General features: G+C 42.1%; 1 protein-coding gene across 1 annotated transcript in view; it reads left to right on the top strand.

Moving 5' to 3' along the window:
• The first annotated feature begins 106 nt into the window (after positions 1–106).
• RPAP3 (RNA polymerase II associated protein 3) overlaps positions 107–16,158 on the top strand; it is a 103,113-nt gene continuing 87,061 nt past the window's right edge. Inside the window, exons 1-4 of the mRNA XM_077473305.1 lie at positions 107–265; positions 5,581–5,763; positions 10,330–10,470; positions 11,915–12,040. Of these exons, the coding sequence (XP_077329431.1) occupies positions 5,611–5,763; positions 10,330–10,470; positions 11,915–12,040 (420 nt within the window). The 5' untranslated portion in view covers positions 107–265; positions 5,581–5,610. The remainder of the gene's footprint in view (positions 266–5,580; positions 5,764–10,329; positions 10,471–11,914; positions 12,041–16,158) is intronic.

Raw genomic sequence — 16,158 nt, 5'->3', positions numbered from 1 at the left:
AAAAGTAACAGTAAAAGACAGATGTAATGATTATTAATGCGCCGGTGTGCTGTCATAATCTCCAACCTATCAAAAATACCTGTGTATTGTCTAACAGATAATTCTTCAGTACAAAAAACAAAACAAAAAAAAAAACGAGATTTCAGCGCTGGGGCAGCTCACTCCTCCAGCTTCCGGGTGTCGGGTGAAGCATCTCCATGGTGACGGTGGTGACGCAAGGCACGCTGGGAAGTCGTGTATGGGAAGTGAGGAGCGGTAGCTGCAGGTAGGTGACATGAGTGCATGGCTCATGTGGGGGTTCGGGGTGATATGACAGACAGGAGGGAGATGGGGGACCCATAAGAGAATGATAAGAGCTTGCCGGCCATAAGTAATGGCTATCAGTGTCCTGCATGGGAGAAGAGGAGTGCAGTCCTCCATCCATGCAGCCAGCATGCTCTGCACTGCTATATTGGGGATGAGATTCATTGGGGCTTATTTACTAAAGCTGAAGAGTGCAAAATCAGGCTCATCTTAGCTTCCAGGTTTTATTGGGAAAGCTTAATTGAACAAGCTGGGGTTAGAAGCTCATTGGTTTCTATGCAGAAGTGAGCCTGATTTGCACTTTCCAGCTTTAGTGAATGAACCCCATTGAGTCACAATGTTATGTGAAATTAAAGCTAAAACTAAAGCATTTCCATTTCCAAGCGTATTGTTGTGGCTGGGATGACAGCCGTAGTATTATTATGATTATTCAGGATTTATGTAACATATTACGCAGAGCTTTACAACAAGGAGGCCAGTACAAGGCAATGACAGGCTGCAGGAGACCCCGCTGTGCGACCTTCACATGTATCAGTTAAGGATAAATGTCAGTCCCTGGACTCATCTGTGTGGGTCCAGGGACCGGGCATCCACAGGTAATCACTGGATATGTGGATACGTGCGAATACCAGGGCGTCTGTCATTGCTTTGTACAAGCTGAGTGCCACAGCTTTCCACATACATCTGTCTTCCCAGCCGCAACAATATGCTGTACGTATGACTGAGGCCTTAGTCCCTTTTCACACCAGCGGACCGATTGGGTCTGCCTGTCCGTTTTTCAGGCGGACCCGATCAGAGCACACATTCTCCTCTATGGGGTGGCGGATGACAGCGGGCATGTGTCTGCTGACATCCACTTGGGCATCCAATCTGACAAAATCTGCTGAAAACAGACAAATGGCGAGCGGATCAGATGGAAAAGGACATGCAGGTTATTTCCATCCAACAACCCCATAGAGGAGAGCGAGATTGTGTTATGGAGCGGACACAGACTTTTCATTCCCCTGCTCTGCGGAGAGATTCCCTGCTGAACAGGCAGATTCCGCTCCATTTAGAAGGGGCCTTAGATACTTTTACCAAAAAAAAAACAAAAAACACACACTTGTATCTACTAGCAAATTCTTATAATCTGCACACTGACTACAACATATATGTATAGTACAGTGTATATTCCTGGCATCTTAAAGTGGCCAGCCAAGGAAGCTGTCTCTTATGCCGCGTACACACGACCGGACTTTCCGGCAGACTAGGTCCGACGGTCTTCTCGACTGACTTTTCAGCGGAGTTCCGATGGACTTTCTGAACGAATGGACTTGGCCACACACGAACTGACTGAGTTTGTTTGAAAGTCCATTCGTTTTGAACGTGATGACGTAAGACGGGACTAAAAAAGGAAGTTTAGTAGCCAATAGCTTCCCATGCGTCATATTTGGTCCGTCGGACCAGCATACAGATGAACGGTTTGCCTGATAGGAATTGAGTCCCTCAGATTTGAAACCTGTTCTATTTCTAGGTCCATCTGATTTTTTTTTATGAAAAACGATTGGATTGTCCGACGGACTGATTCTGTCGGACCTAGTCTGCTGGAAACTCCAGTCCTGTGTAGGCGGCATGAGCCTTTGTTTGATCTGTAGTTGTCATGGCACTGCACATATCGCAATATCGCCCCACGTTTGGGGTGCCACTAAAGCAGTGTTCCACCCCAAAAAAAAAAATTAAAAGCCAGCAGCTACACATACTGAAGCTGCTGGATTTTAATAGGACACTTACCTGTCCTGGAGGCCAGCGATATTGGCACTGCAGCTGATGTTTCCATCAGCTGTCAGGTGCTGCCGCCGCCATTGTGGGCAGGGGTACCCGGCGATGTAGCCTTATGGCTTCACGCCTGGAACCCTACTGTGCATGCTCAAGGTTTCACTCCTCTCTCCTACTGGTCCAGCAACAGGGGGAGGAGGAGGGAGCCCCGCGGTGATGTCACGGTATCCTGACCCCCCCCCGAAAGGTGCCAACTGTGGCACCGGAAGGGGAGAGGAGACAAATAAGTGGAAGTTCCACTTTTGGGTGGAGCTCCACTTTAAGAAATAATGGAATCGCAAAGGCGTTTGCCTAAATTCTGGAAGAAGGATTAGGGGTGAATGAAGCCTAAGACACTATCCTTGTATGTTTACTAATGATGGGCTCAGGCGTGTTCGCAGCTCCACATTTCCCGATCTCTGCAGCTGCGGATCAAGAAATGTCTCACTGCCTGTGATTAGCACTGCACAGTGTAAGCTTCCTGGTGGGCTCGGGCATGTGGAGTTGCAAATACATCTGAGTCCATCCTTAATGTTTAACTCTTTTGTGTCTCTGTAGCAGCAGAGCTTGACTTGTCACATCTTCTGCTTTCCTTTCCTTTTCACTTTCCCTTGGCACAGTCTGTGTCATTCCTATTGCTTTCTTCCCCCTTCAGCAACAGTAAATCTCAAAGCTGTCAGCTAATCAGCAATGCTGGAGGCAATTTACAGCACACACTTATTTTGGTAGCATAATTATTATTATGGAATGTATGTGCTTTTTAAAAAAAAAAAAAAAAGAACATTCATTTTTATTAAACTGTTATGGGTAAAGTTCAGTTTTAACTGTTTCCAAAACAGTTAAACTGAAACGAATCTCTCCTATTCTTTTCAGCCTAGCTTCTGTTTGATCTGCAACTGTCAGGTGCAAATATTTACTTAAATTCGCACTTGAACCAGACCTAAAATCGCACAGGACGCTTTTCAAAAACAGACCGCGGCCACCCAGACATGTGGGAACCAGCTCCATTGAAAGCCTGTCCGGTTCAAAACACTTCCGATTCACATATATGTGAACCGAGCCGAAAGTATATTTCCTCTTTTGCAGCTAAACTTGGATAACATCTACTTTATAGTTGTTACATGTTCCCATAAACGCAGCATAACTTTAAAAAATATTTACAAATTATTCTTTATATTTTCAAGTGCTTTTTACTGCATAAAAATCCTACTGAGCTTTTTCGTGTTTAAGAGGGACCCGTGGAGTAATGTTTAACATAATTAACCCTGTTTGTACTGTGCTGGCAATCTACTATTATCAGTTGTGAACTAGATTTGAATGCTATAACTCAACAAAGGGTTTAAGGCTCCATTCACACCAGTGTGATTTTTGTGTGCTTTTTGCATAAATGCAGGACATATTTTTAACATGTTTTCTTATGGAGCATGTTCATACCAATGCATTTTTGTGCCTCTGCGTTTTTAGAAATAGTCAGGGACTCTTTCCAACGTAAACTGGGCTTTTTTGGTTCAATAGACTTCAGTGGAGAAGCTGCAGAAAAGCATGTAATGAGTCTTTACTGCAATTTGCGTTTTGCATTTTTAAATCTGCCCAACAACAACCCCCCCCCCCCCCAAGAAAAAAAAATGCAAATCGCAGCAAAAATGCACTGCTGAAACTGTCGAAAACAGCATGCATAGATGTGAATTGAACTAATGCTAATGTAGTTTAAATAATTTGCCCTCACTTTGTCCCTAATGCTTGTCATATGCCAGTGGGTTGACCCCCCCCAAAAAAACTGACATGTTTCCCCCATCCACACGGAGGTTTTGTATTCTGACAAAGGGGAGACTTTCTCACCATTAGAATACACTGATCAGGGCTGCTGGCTATAGTCTACAGTGCTGATTGAGCAGCTAAAATACAACAGGGCAGTTGTTGATTGGTATATCGACTTCTGAACAACCATACATGGACCAAAATTCAGCTTGTTCCTGCTGAACTGCCCTAATTTTGATCCATGTATAGCCACCTTTACCTCCACATTGGCATCTATTTCAAGCAATGGAAGCTGACATATAGTCCTATGTTTAATCCTGCTCCAAATCATACCATCCCTGAACTGAACGTTGTTTGTCAGATGTCTCAGCAGGAGCGCCAGAGTAGCTACAGAGAATGGTTGCTACTACAGATTTCTGCTCCAAAATGTGGCAAAGCTATAAGGCTGACGTTAGAGAGGTGACTTTGCCCGAGTGCTTTATCAAAGTCACCAGCAAAAGGATTGGTACGGGTCAACCTGTTCAGGTCGGCACGCCACGAGATCCGCGGAGCGCTCCGCTGAACGCGTGGCTTTTGGTGCACCTGGCGGCCGCCGCTGTCTCGTCAGGAAGTAAAGTTTTGACGCTGCCATCTTGCTACACCCCACACTCTTGCACAGCAATGATTGGGTGAGAAGGGGGCAAGCGGAAATGTTGTTACACCCACCAGAATTTTAGATTTCACAGTTATTTTCAACACAAAATGTAGCTTATATGCTTAAATACAGTATTTGTAAATCCGACAGACTGTTTACATGTTAAATTTTAAAAGCAGCAGCAAACCTGCTGACCTTGCATTGTTGCTAATGTGACAGAACACCTCTGATTTTCACATTTAACTAAATGTTAAATGTGAAAATTGTGTTGAAAATAACTATGGAATCTAAAACTACGGTGGGTGTAACACGATTTGTCTTGTCTTTTTTTCTTGCTGATCCGAAAAATGATCCGATCCGTGACTCTGATCCAAGGAATGATCCGATCTGTGAGCATCTAGGACAGCGACACAGTGACATCACACTGCATCTGGGTACAGAGCGATCAATTCCATAGGGACATACAGACAGTCCCCTTAGCATTCCTGCTCTTGGCGATTTGTCTTTAGTGGCAGAATTGCCCATCTGACATCAGCCTAAGGCTATTTTTGTGCTTGCAGTCTCCTGGAGACAAGCTGGAAAGGGCTTTTGCACACAGCTGTAATGAACAGCATATTGGCACATACAGTGTAAAACACCACTGTGGCATCTGGGAGCCGCAGTTGTATCGCATTTTCGCCCCATATACACTATCAGATTTTCTGCTGATTTTTGTCTTCAGATTTACCAAAACCATATAATATGAGGTCAAACCTTAAGAGTTTCAATGTGTATGCAATCAGGCAGGCCCTTGTACTACATGGTTTTGGTAAATCTGAAGACAAAAATCAGCAAAAAATCTGATGGTGTGTATGGGGCTTTAGGAATGCATTAAAGAAAATGCTAGGCATGAATATTTGGACTTAACCACCGGCACTGTACATAGCAGCAAACTGTATGCAGCTCCAGTACAGATAACCGATATGGTTGTGTCATTTTTTCTGAACACACAAACAGATTTGATGAGTTGCTAGACGCATAAACATTAAATGAATTTGACAAATTCAAAACTTTTAACCACATGGTACATTTAATTGCTTTCCTTTGCCAAGGATTCTTTTTGTTGAGTGACACCATCCACCATGTCTTCTCCGAATAAAGCCCTTGAGCTGCAGTTACAAATGAGACAAAATGCGGAAGAGCTTCAGGATTTCATGAAAGAGTTGGAGAGCTGGGAAAAGGATATAAAAGAAAAAGATGCCTCTCTGAGAATAGAGACTGGTGAAAGTGAAGCGGTGAGTACTGAAACAATATGCATTTGTATCATAGGCACATCCATTTAGAACTGCCTTTCTCGATGAGGGCTCCATGGAACCCTAGGGTCCCTTCAGAGGTTGTTAGAGGGTTCATTAACCCCTTCATGCCAGGGGGGTAAAACAAAAGTTAATGCCTGAACATAATTTTGCAACTTTGACATGTCTTGGGCTCAGTTCACACCTAATGCTGATCGCGGCTCACAGCAGGGGTTCTGTGTGTCCATAGAGAGCAGGTCACAATCTCCTGCTATTGCGAATTGAATGCAGTTATCCCGCATCCAATTCGCAGTAGTGTGAACCCGGCATCTTCATAAATACTTTGTCCACGTGGATTATACCTTGTTTCCTTTCACGACAAATTGGACTTTCATTTGGTGGTAAATGATAAGAGATATCTTCTGATTTTTTTTATTTTATATTATCAAAGGAAAACTGCCCCAAATAGGTAAAAAATATTTTCTTTTTAATTTAGCTGCATATTTTTTTACTATTGCCATAACTTACCACAAAAGAACAACCAGAAATAAATTCCCCTGCTCCTGACGATCTCAGTGATGCCACATACTGTACGTCTGTTAGTTGTTGTTTGTACCCGTAGTAAAAAAAAAATTTCTATCCTACCTACAACACTCGGACACTGCTGCTCTTTTAAAAAATGCTTTAAAAAAAAAAAAATCCTACCCAAAATATACTGACCCTGACATTTGGCCCTCACACTGACCCTAACCCTCACACTGATCTAGATCAAACTTAACTTTTTTTATTTATGTATTTATTTATTCTTTTTACACATTTTTGTTTGTTGACCCTGCAAGTAGCGAAAGATACATTGAGCCTAGGATCACACTGACAGCAGCAATGACATTTGTGCGAGTTCAGCTGAACTTTCACAAATTCTTTCCCGCATTTCAGTCCCGACTTCAGGGGTAATTTCAGAGACATCTGTGTGGGTTTCTGCACAGATGTCTATTGAAATTGCACCCTGAAGTCACCAAAAGTAGTACAGAAACTACTTTTGGGAATTGGTGCGGTGCCGCAAAGTCGTCATCACACCGATTCGGACGGTGCCATTGCTGGCAATAGCCGCCGTTTTGGCATGCAATGTCAAATCGCATGCCAGGGCTTAGTCACATAGTTAATCACGTTGAAAAAGACCATCCAGTTCAACCAATAGAGGAAAGAAAATGCACACAAATAGAAAACCTTTCTATACACTATTCTATACCCGCAGTTGATATAGAGGCCAGAGGAAGGTATAAAAAACAAACAAAAAAAAAACAATAAAGCATGGTCCAATTTGCTCCAGCAGGGGAAAAATTTCTTTCTGATTCCCCAACATGCAATCCAATATTCCCTGGGTCAACTTTAACTATAAATGTTAATATCCAGGACACAGAATGTTATTATAATAACTACTTGGGTTATACGCCACCTATAGGTGAATGGACACTGGTAGTTCCATCAAACAGGAAGTCCTCCCCTAAATAACCCCTCCTACACAGGAAGCACATCCTTAAATCTGAAATGGTAGGTGATGTAAGGATGCCAAGCTCCAAGACATTGATACAAGGCTTTCAAAGACTTTATCTTTGGTGAGTGCATATGATTGGTGAAGGGCTTTCATCACTAAGGAGCACTGCTATTTACATTGAATATTCAGGCAATTATATATTTACTTTCTGGTGAGTGTTTTGGCACACTGCACTGTCCTTCAGGATCCCTGGAGGTTCAACAAAGCCAGTTTGGGATTTACATGGGACTTTATTATGGACTTTTTATAAAGTTTAACACTAAATAAATAGTTTTTGGTCTATAACACAGTGTCCTATGCTTAATGATGGAGCTTAGATTGGCAGCCAGAGTGATACTATTTCGTCATGCTCCTAATATAAAATGGGCAATTAAAAGCTCTGGCTCTCCCAAACACATTTTTTATAGTTTTGGATGGGGTGGGGGAGTCGCAGGGACAGAAAGGCATAGCAAACAAAACATTTACCAAAGTTCAAGCCCTTTCTCACGTTAATAAAAAAATGTATATTTGTCCCACTGGCAAGATTCTTCTCACTAGGAACAGCCAATCTTTCCCCAATGTATCCAAAATGAAATGCAAAGGGTTGTCTCCATGAGTTCTGCAGTTATAGGGAAGGTACACTCACCGGCCACTTTATTAGGTACACCTTGCTAGTAACGTGTTGGAACCCATTTTTGCCTTCATTCTTCATGGCATAGATTGAACAAGGTGTTGGAAACATTCCTCAGAGATTTTTGTCCATATTGACATGATAGCATCACGTAGTTGCTGCAGGTTTTTCAGCTGCACATCCATGATGCTAATCTCCCATTCCACCACATCCCGAAGGTGCTCTATTGGATTGAGATCCGGTGACTGTAAAGGTCATTGGAGTACAGTAAGCACATTTTTATGTTCAAGGAACCAGTGGTGAGATGATTTGAGCTTTGTGACATGGTGCATTATCCTACTGGAATAGCCATAAGAAGATGGGTATACTGTAGTCATAAATGGATGGACATGGTCACCAACAATACTCAGGTAGGCCATGGCATTTAAATGATGCTCTATTAGTACTAAGGGGCACAAAGTGTGCCAAGAAAAAATCCCCGACACCATTACACCACCAGCCTGAATCCGTCGATACAAGGAAGGCAGGATCCATGTTTTCATGTTGTTTACGCCAAATTCTGACCATACCATCTGATTGCTGCAGCTGAAATCAAGACTCATCCGATCAGGCAACATTTTTCCAGTCTTCTATTGTCCAATATTGGTGAGTCTGTGTGAATTATAGCCTCGATTTCCTGTTCTTAGCTGACAGGAGTCGCACCCGGTGTGTTCTTCCTCTGATGTAACCCATCCGCTGCAAGGTTCGATGTGTTGTGCATTCAGAGTTGGTATTCTGCATACCATGATTATAACAAGTGGTTATTTGAGTTACTGTTGCCTTTCGATCATCTCAAACCAGTCTGCCCATTCTCTTCTGACATCAACCAGGCATTTTCATCCACACAACTGCCAATCACTGGATATTTTCTCTTTAAACCCTAGAGATGGTTGCGTGTGAAAATTCCAGTAGATCAGCAGTTTTTGAAATACTCAGACCAGCCCGTCTGGCACTAGCAACCATGCCACGTTCAAAGTCACTTAAATCCCAATTCTTCCCCATTCTGATGCTCTGTTTGAACTTCAGCAAGTCATCTTCACCACATCTAGATGCCTAAATGTGTTGAGTCGCTGCCATGTGATTGGTTGATTAGCAATTTGTGTTACCAAGCAACTGACCAAGCTTCTAATTCACTCCCTGGTCATCTCTCGCCTCGACTACTGCAACTCCCTCCTCGTTGTATTACCTTTACACAGACTATTCCCCCTCCAGTCCATAATGAATGCCGCTGCCAGATTCATCCACCTTACCAGCCATTCAGTGCCCTCCACCCCTCTCTGCCAATCCCTGCACTGGCTTCCACTCACCCAACGAATAAAATTCAAAGTATTAACAATAATTTACAAAGCCATCCATAACTCTGCCCCCAGCTACATCACTGACCTAGTCCCAAAATACCAACCAAACCGCCCTCTTCGGTCATCTCAAGACCTCCTGCGATCTAGCTCCCTTGTCACCTCCTCCCATGCTCGCCTCCAGGATTTCTCCAGAGCTTCTCCCATCCTTTGGAACTGCTCACCCCAATCTGTCCGACTGTCCCCTAATCTATCCATCTTTAGACGATCCCTGAAAATCCTTCTCTTCAAAGAAGCCTATCCTGCTTCTAACTAACACTGTTCTACTTCCTCCATCAGCTCACCCCCCACAGCTATTGCCTTTTTGTATCAATTGCCCCTTTCTTTTTAGATTGTAAGCTCTAACAAGCAGGGCCCTCTGATTCCTCTTGTACCAAATTGTAATGTAAATGTAATGTCTGCCCTCATGTTGTAAAGCGCTGAGCAAACTGTTGGCGCTATATAAAACCTGTATAATAATAACTGTACCTAATAAAGTGGTCAGTAAGTGTAAATGTTAAGTGTAAATTGTTCCTATCTCTGTGTCTGATTGGCTCTATGGCCAATAAGGACCAGAATCATGTAGGCAACAGTGAGATTTTGAAGCACCATCTCTAATAAAGAATAGGTGTTACTTCCATATTATGCTTTGCTCTCCCAAAGCTGTAGAACAGTCCTTTCTGGAGTTTGTCTTTAACCACTTTACTCCAGAGATCTCCTCCCCCCTATAGTGCCAGAACTTTATTTTCTTTGTTCTAAACACAACATATATAATGTGTGTGAATGGGAGGTAAGTAACAAAACCTAGTTTGTAAATGTAGACACTCTTTTGTGTCCTCCTGCTACTATTACAGATACACTGATTGCAGAGTTCATGCAGCGTAGCAGTATACTGCAGTTTATTATAAGGGGGACATTACAATATACTATTTGCAGTGGTTTGTGATTTATCATTTCTTTTTTTAAATCATTTAGCAAAATACAATTGTGTGCAATAAATTATGTAGTAAAATGTCAAGTTCTTTTTACAGACATTACCACCTATCAGAAACAAGGACTACAGAAAAAAGAAAAAGAGCAAAAGCAAAGATTCAAATGAAAATAAACAAGAAAACAGCAAAAAGCCCAAACGAAAGTTACTTGATTATGAGTACTGGGACAAGATGGATGTGGTAAGTTTAGATTAGTGTAATGGCTCATGCACAAATCTATTACTTGTTTCACCAATTCTTGTACATGATAGGTTTTGACATTAATGAAAAAAATAGATAACTGGCAATATGTTTGTGTTGTGCACAGCGTGTCCTTTGCAAATTGATTTCAATGGTCAGGGGCACTTTAGGATCGCTGTATTTCAAATTTACGTATAATGGGAAGAACTTGTCTCTCTCCACAAAGGATAAATCCCTGCAACATATTACAGCACCTTTTTTTTTTTCTTTGGCTAGTTCTTTATGTATTTTGGTATAGACAATTACCTTCTGCATTCATATGCAATGCTGAAATAAGAAAGTAAATGGTAACAATGTGTGACTAGCTGCACTCGTGGATAGTGCAGTCCAACTCCAAAAAAAAAACACAATGTCAGTGAAACCACACCTAGCTCATAAATCCATGTCTTTTGCATTGCATTTTGCATCAGCTCATTTAATGGCACTGTAAGCTTTGCACTTCACAATCAATATAGAGCTAAAAACTGGAAAATCATAAGGTCACGGTGGGTGACATGGGGGTAAAAGATTTGCATTGCACTACCTACAAACCGCTGCTTGGTTCCATGATGGTCCTCATCTGATTAGGTATAACTCTTCTCCCTCAAAGTATTTCCTTCTATCTGCTGTGCCCTAAACAATTGTTATTTGAGGGAGAGGGTTTACACCCAGCCTTTTGGGCAAGTAATCCCCTGAAAATTAGCAGCAAATTGTAAGCAGTGGCATGCAAACCTTTTCCTCCATGTTGTCCACTCATGTTTGATGTGAATTTTAGTTTTAAATATAATCATTATATTTTCTGAAAAAAAACATGAGATTACAGTGCAATATGTATAATAATAAAGAAGTGTAAAAATGCCTCCAGGGAAAGTTCCTCACCGTGTGAAAATATGGATTACAAGATGTTAGCAATGGAAGTCTTGAAGTGTAACTCCAGGCTATTGTTTGAGTTGTGGTTAGTGTGTATAAAACTGAACTTTTCTTAGATTTTTTTTTTTATTGCTGTCTGTGGCCCCTTGTGTAGATTTATCCTTGAATACTGCCATGGCGACTAGATTGTTGAAGGGGAAAGTACCTCTGTATTGTATATGCAACCTGCAAATTGTCACATGTCATATTTCAAAAATACGTGAAAAATATTTTATTTTATGGACTGCTATAATTTCTTTGCTGGCCTATTAAAGAAGCTCCAACTCTATGTAAGAAACCACAGATGGAAGCTGATGTTTTCTGACTCCAGTTCTGGAGCAGGAAAGCTCTCATTACTTCACTTTGTGAATGAGGCCAGTGCCTCTGCATAAGAGTCCAAAAAGGAAACTTCTGTTTGAGGCATCTTTACCAAGTGTTTTTGTCTGTGAATAATCCTATTTACAGCTGAATTCATAATTTGTATGATTTTGTCCAGGACAAGGCACTACAAGAGGTTGATAAGGAAGACAACACAAATGAATCGGTGTCCACAGAGTCTGATTCTGGAGATGACGATGGAATCCTCATTGACAAGAACAGGGCTCTGACAGAGAAGGAAAAGGTAGGGCTTAATTACATACCCTGATTCACCCACTGTTATCTGCTAAAGGAATGGTCATAATTGCTTAATGAGAGAGAACTGATATCTGTGATGGAATTGAGACATGTAGAAGTCTAATTTCTATGGGTAACCTTGCTAAAACCTGTTTTGGTTATACCTTCTCAAAGCTAGAGATGGATATTCCCAAAATACTGGGTGAACTAGTAGCCACTGACTTGCCGTTTTCACAGTACTGTTTCACTCTTGCAGCATTAATTATTGTTATTTGAAGTTAAACAGCGCTGAAGTGGCTGATTGGTGGATGGTTACGTGAGGCAGTCCCCTTTATTACGGATGAGAAAAAAATTTGAGTTTTTTTTGTTTTTTTATTTTTGAACAATGGGCAGTCACTTACTGTATGAAAACCCAAAGAACTTCTCGTATTTGCTGTCTTTTTATGTGCAAAATGTAACACAGAAGGTCGTTTTTTGCTGTATCTGTTGGATATATGCAAAAAGTGCACCTTGGCCAAAGTATCAGTTTAATGGACTACTATGGATAGCAAAATATAACCCCTCTCATCCCCTTCACATCAGCGTTGTCACTCCCCCAACCCTTTCACATCCGAGTCCTCAATCCCCCCCCCCCCCCCCAATTGGACATCAAGATCCTCAGGCCAACTCCTTTGCAGAGTGCTGCTGTGGCATCATGGCTGTGGGCAGGAGATGGATCCCTGAATGCCACCAGCTCTGGAGTAGCGCTACGTGCGTCTATGGTGTTGACAGCTGACCGTTCTGCACCTTGTAAATGCCTGATGCTGTACAGAAAAAAACAGATGCAGCACAGCACCCCAGATGAGCTTAGGTGGCACAGGCACCCTGATTGAGAAACGCTGACCTAAATAATTCTTATAGCTACTCTTACAGTGACTAAAAAAGTCTACACACCCCTGTTAAAATGTCATGTTTCTGTGATGTAAAACAATGAGACAAAGATAAAAAAAAAAATCAGAACCTTTTCCACCTTTAATGTGGCCTATAATCTGTGAAACTCAGTTGGAAAATTAACTGAAATCTTTTTTTTGGGGGGGGGGGGGGTAAAAATAAAAATAATAATAATGCATAAGTGTGCACACCCTCTTATAACTGGGGATGTAGCTCTGTTTTAAAATTAGGCAATCACATTCAAACTCATGTTAAGGAGTCAGTACACACTTGCCATCATTTAAAGTGCCTCTGATTAACCCCAAATAAAGTTCAGCTGTTCTAGTAGGTCTTTCCTGACGTTTTCTTATGCCGCGTACACACGAGCGGATTGTATGGCGTACTTAGTCCGTCGAAACACATTTCAGCGGACAATCCGCTCGTGTGTGGGCTTCAGCGGACTTTTTCAGCGTGCAGTCCGGAGTACTAAGAATTTTGTTTTTTTCGAAATTCTGTCCGTCGTACTTTGGTTTCAGCGGACAATACGGTCGTCAGTATGCTAGTTCGACGGACTAAGAATGGCGCATGCTCAGAAAGGATTTACACGGCGGAAGGGTGCTTTGCTGTGTCTTGGACTTCCTATTTCTAGTCCCGTCGTACGTGCTGTACATGTCATCGCGCAAGCTTTCGACGGACTGTTTGTGTATCCGTGTGTGGTCAAGTCCGTTCGGTGGAAACTACGACGGATTGTCCGTCGGATTTTATGACGGACTAAGTACGCCATACAATCCGCTCGTGTGTACGCGGCATCAGTCGCATCCTACAGCAAAAGCCATGGTCCGCAGAGAGCTTCCAAAGCATCAGAGGGATCTCATTGTTAAAAGGTATCGGTCAGGAGAAGAGTCCAAAAGAATTTCCAAGGCATTAGATGTACCATGGACCACAATGAAGACAGTCCCTCCAAAATTGATGAAAATACGAGAAGTCAGGGAGGCTGCCAATTGGCCCTACAGCAACATTAAAGGAGCTGCAGGAATATCTGGCAAGTATTGGCTGTGTGGTACATGTGATAATCTCCCATATTCTTCATATGTTTGGGCTATGGGCTTATGAAAAAAAAACATCCAAGCCTGGCTAAATTTTGCAAAAACACATCTGAAGTCTCTCAAACACATGTGGAAAATGTGTTATGGTCTGATGAAACAAAGGTTGAACTTTTTTTGGCCATCATTCCAAATTGAACAGGGGCTTTAGTCAAGGTAGAGGGAATAATGAACAGTTCCAAATACCAGTCAATATTGGCACAAAACCTTCAGGCTTCTGCTAGAAAGCTGAACATGAAGAAGAACTTCATCTTTCAGCATGACAACAACCCAAAGCATACATCCAAATCAACAAAGGAATGGGTTCATCAGAAGAGGATTCAAGTTTTGGAATAGCCCAGCCAGAGCCCAGACCTGAATCCTATTGAAAATCTGTGGGGTGGTCTGAAGAGGGCTGTGCACAGGAGTTGGCCTTGCAATCTGACAGATTTGGAGTGTTTTTGCAAAGAAGAATGGGCAAATATTCCTATTTAAGATGTGCCATACTGATAGACTCATACCCAAAAAGACTGAGTGCTGTAATAAAATCAAAAGGCGCTTCAACAAAGTATTAGTTTAAGGGTGTGCCCACTTATGCAACCATATTTTTTTTTTCTTTTTTTTTTTTTTTTTAATCCCTCAACCTAAAAGATTTCAGTTTGTTTTTTGACTGAATTGTATAGTTTGTAGGTCACATTAAATGTGGAAAAAGTTCTGAATTTTTTTTTTTATCTTTGTCTCATTTTTTTTACCTTACAGAAACCTGACATTTTAACAGGGGTGTGTAGACTTATAATATCCACTGTATATGCAGTTTTACTACTGTACATATTTTGGACACTCGTGTTTTAATAACTTTTAATGCAGCATAGAATGTTTCAATACAAATCAAAGGCAAAAATCAATATGTAGGGTCCAGGATCCAGAGGAACTCCCCATCCTCTGTATTGTGTAAAAAGGCTGTTTGGTGCTGTCTTCTCTGACCCTCCCCTTCTTCCTCTGTCCCCAGTCTATCTCCTGATAGAATAGAGTCTTGGAGTCACTATGCACATGCTCAGTTTGGTGTGTATTGCTAGAGAGTTGTTTTTTTTCTTGGGGAAATCGGCGCTGTCCAGACAGAGGGTCAGGGGTCCTGCAGCCTCCATAGGACAGTCAGAGTAGAATGAAAACTCCTCCTACAAGCTTTAACCAGTGCTTGGCACTGATAGAATTCAGGACTGCTATATACTGTTGATGAGAAAAGGTATTTAGCTGTTTATATTTAATAAAATAAATCTGTGTACTGTGGGAGACCAGATATAGTGAATGCAGGGTCCTGGGTTTAGCAACACTTTAGGCTCTGTTCATACCTAGGCATTAATGGGCTTTTTTTCTGATCCAAGCCTTAGCTCTAAAAATACCCTACAAGACAAGCGTTCTGTCGCCTAAAGCAAAACGCCTGTCTCTCAAAAAAGTACATGATTTTCTTTTCTTACATCAGGGGACACAGAGCCATAGTAGTTACTATGTGGGTTTTATATCGGACCGACAGGTGATGGACACTGGCACGCCCCTAAGGCAAGGCGTGTACTCCCTATATAACCCCTCCCACTACTGGGAGTCCTCAGTTTTTTCGCCAGTGTCTAAGGTGTTGGTCACGAGTAAAGATGTGCTGAGCTGAGCTCCACTAAAAGCAATCCTTGCTGGGGCTAGCCATGCTGACCGGATCTGTTCTGATGTCTTTTCATGGGCTACATAAATGGTACCCGGGCCTCGTGTCCGAAGAAACAAGGTTTTGCTTGCGAACACTTCTCTTTGAGAGCTGGGCCCTGGGATCCAGTACTTTTTGGTAGTAAGGCCATAAAGATTTTTTTTTTGGCAGGGTGCTATCACAAGTCCAGGATTGTGGGTAACCCAAGGTTCCCCTGTTCCTGAAGGTTCCTTAAAAGGTCTTGGAACCCACCGTGAAGGGTGAAGATTGGGTCTTTATCTCTGATAAAACCCTGCTGCAAGGATAAGGTAAGGGAGATTTTCTCAGGCATTTCTCCTTTGTATAATGTTGTCATGCCTATGTGTCATCACTGAGGGCTGTATTGAGCACTCGCCGTCCTGATGCTGGAAACAGCAAGGAAGCCTTCACTCTCCTATCCTCTCC

This window comes from Lithobates pipiens, unplaced genomic scaffold (genome assembly GCF_037356315.1).
Source record: "Lithobates pipiens isolate NorthernLeopardFrog02 unplaced genomic scaffold, aLitPip1_a1.2 Scaffold_8, whole genome shotgun sequence".
Taxonomy (NCBI): Eukaryota; Metazoa; Chordata; class Amphibia; order Anura; family Ranidae; genus Lithobates; species Lithobates pipiens.
The sequence above is the reverse complement of the archived record's forward strand: the minus strand, read 5'-3'. Positions and strand labels throughout refer to the sequence as shown.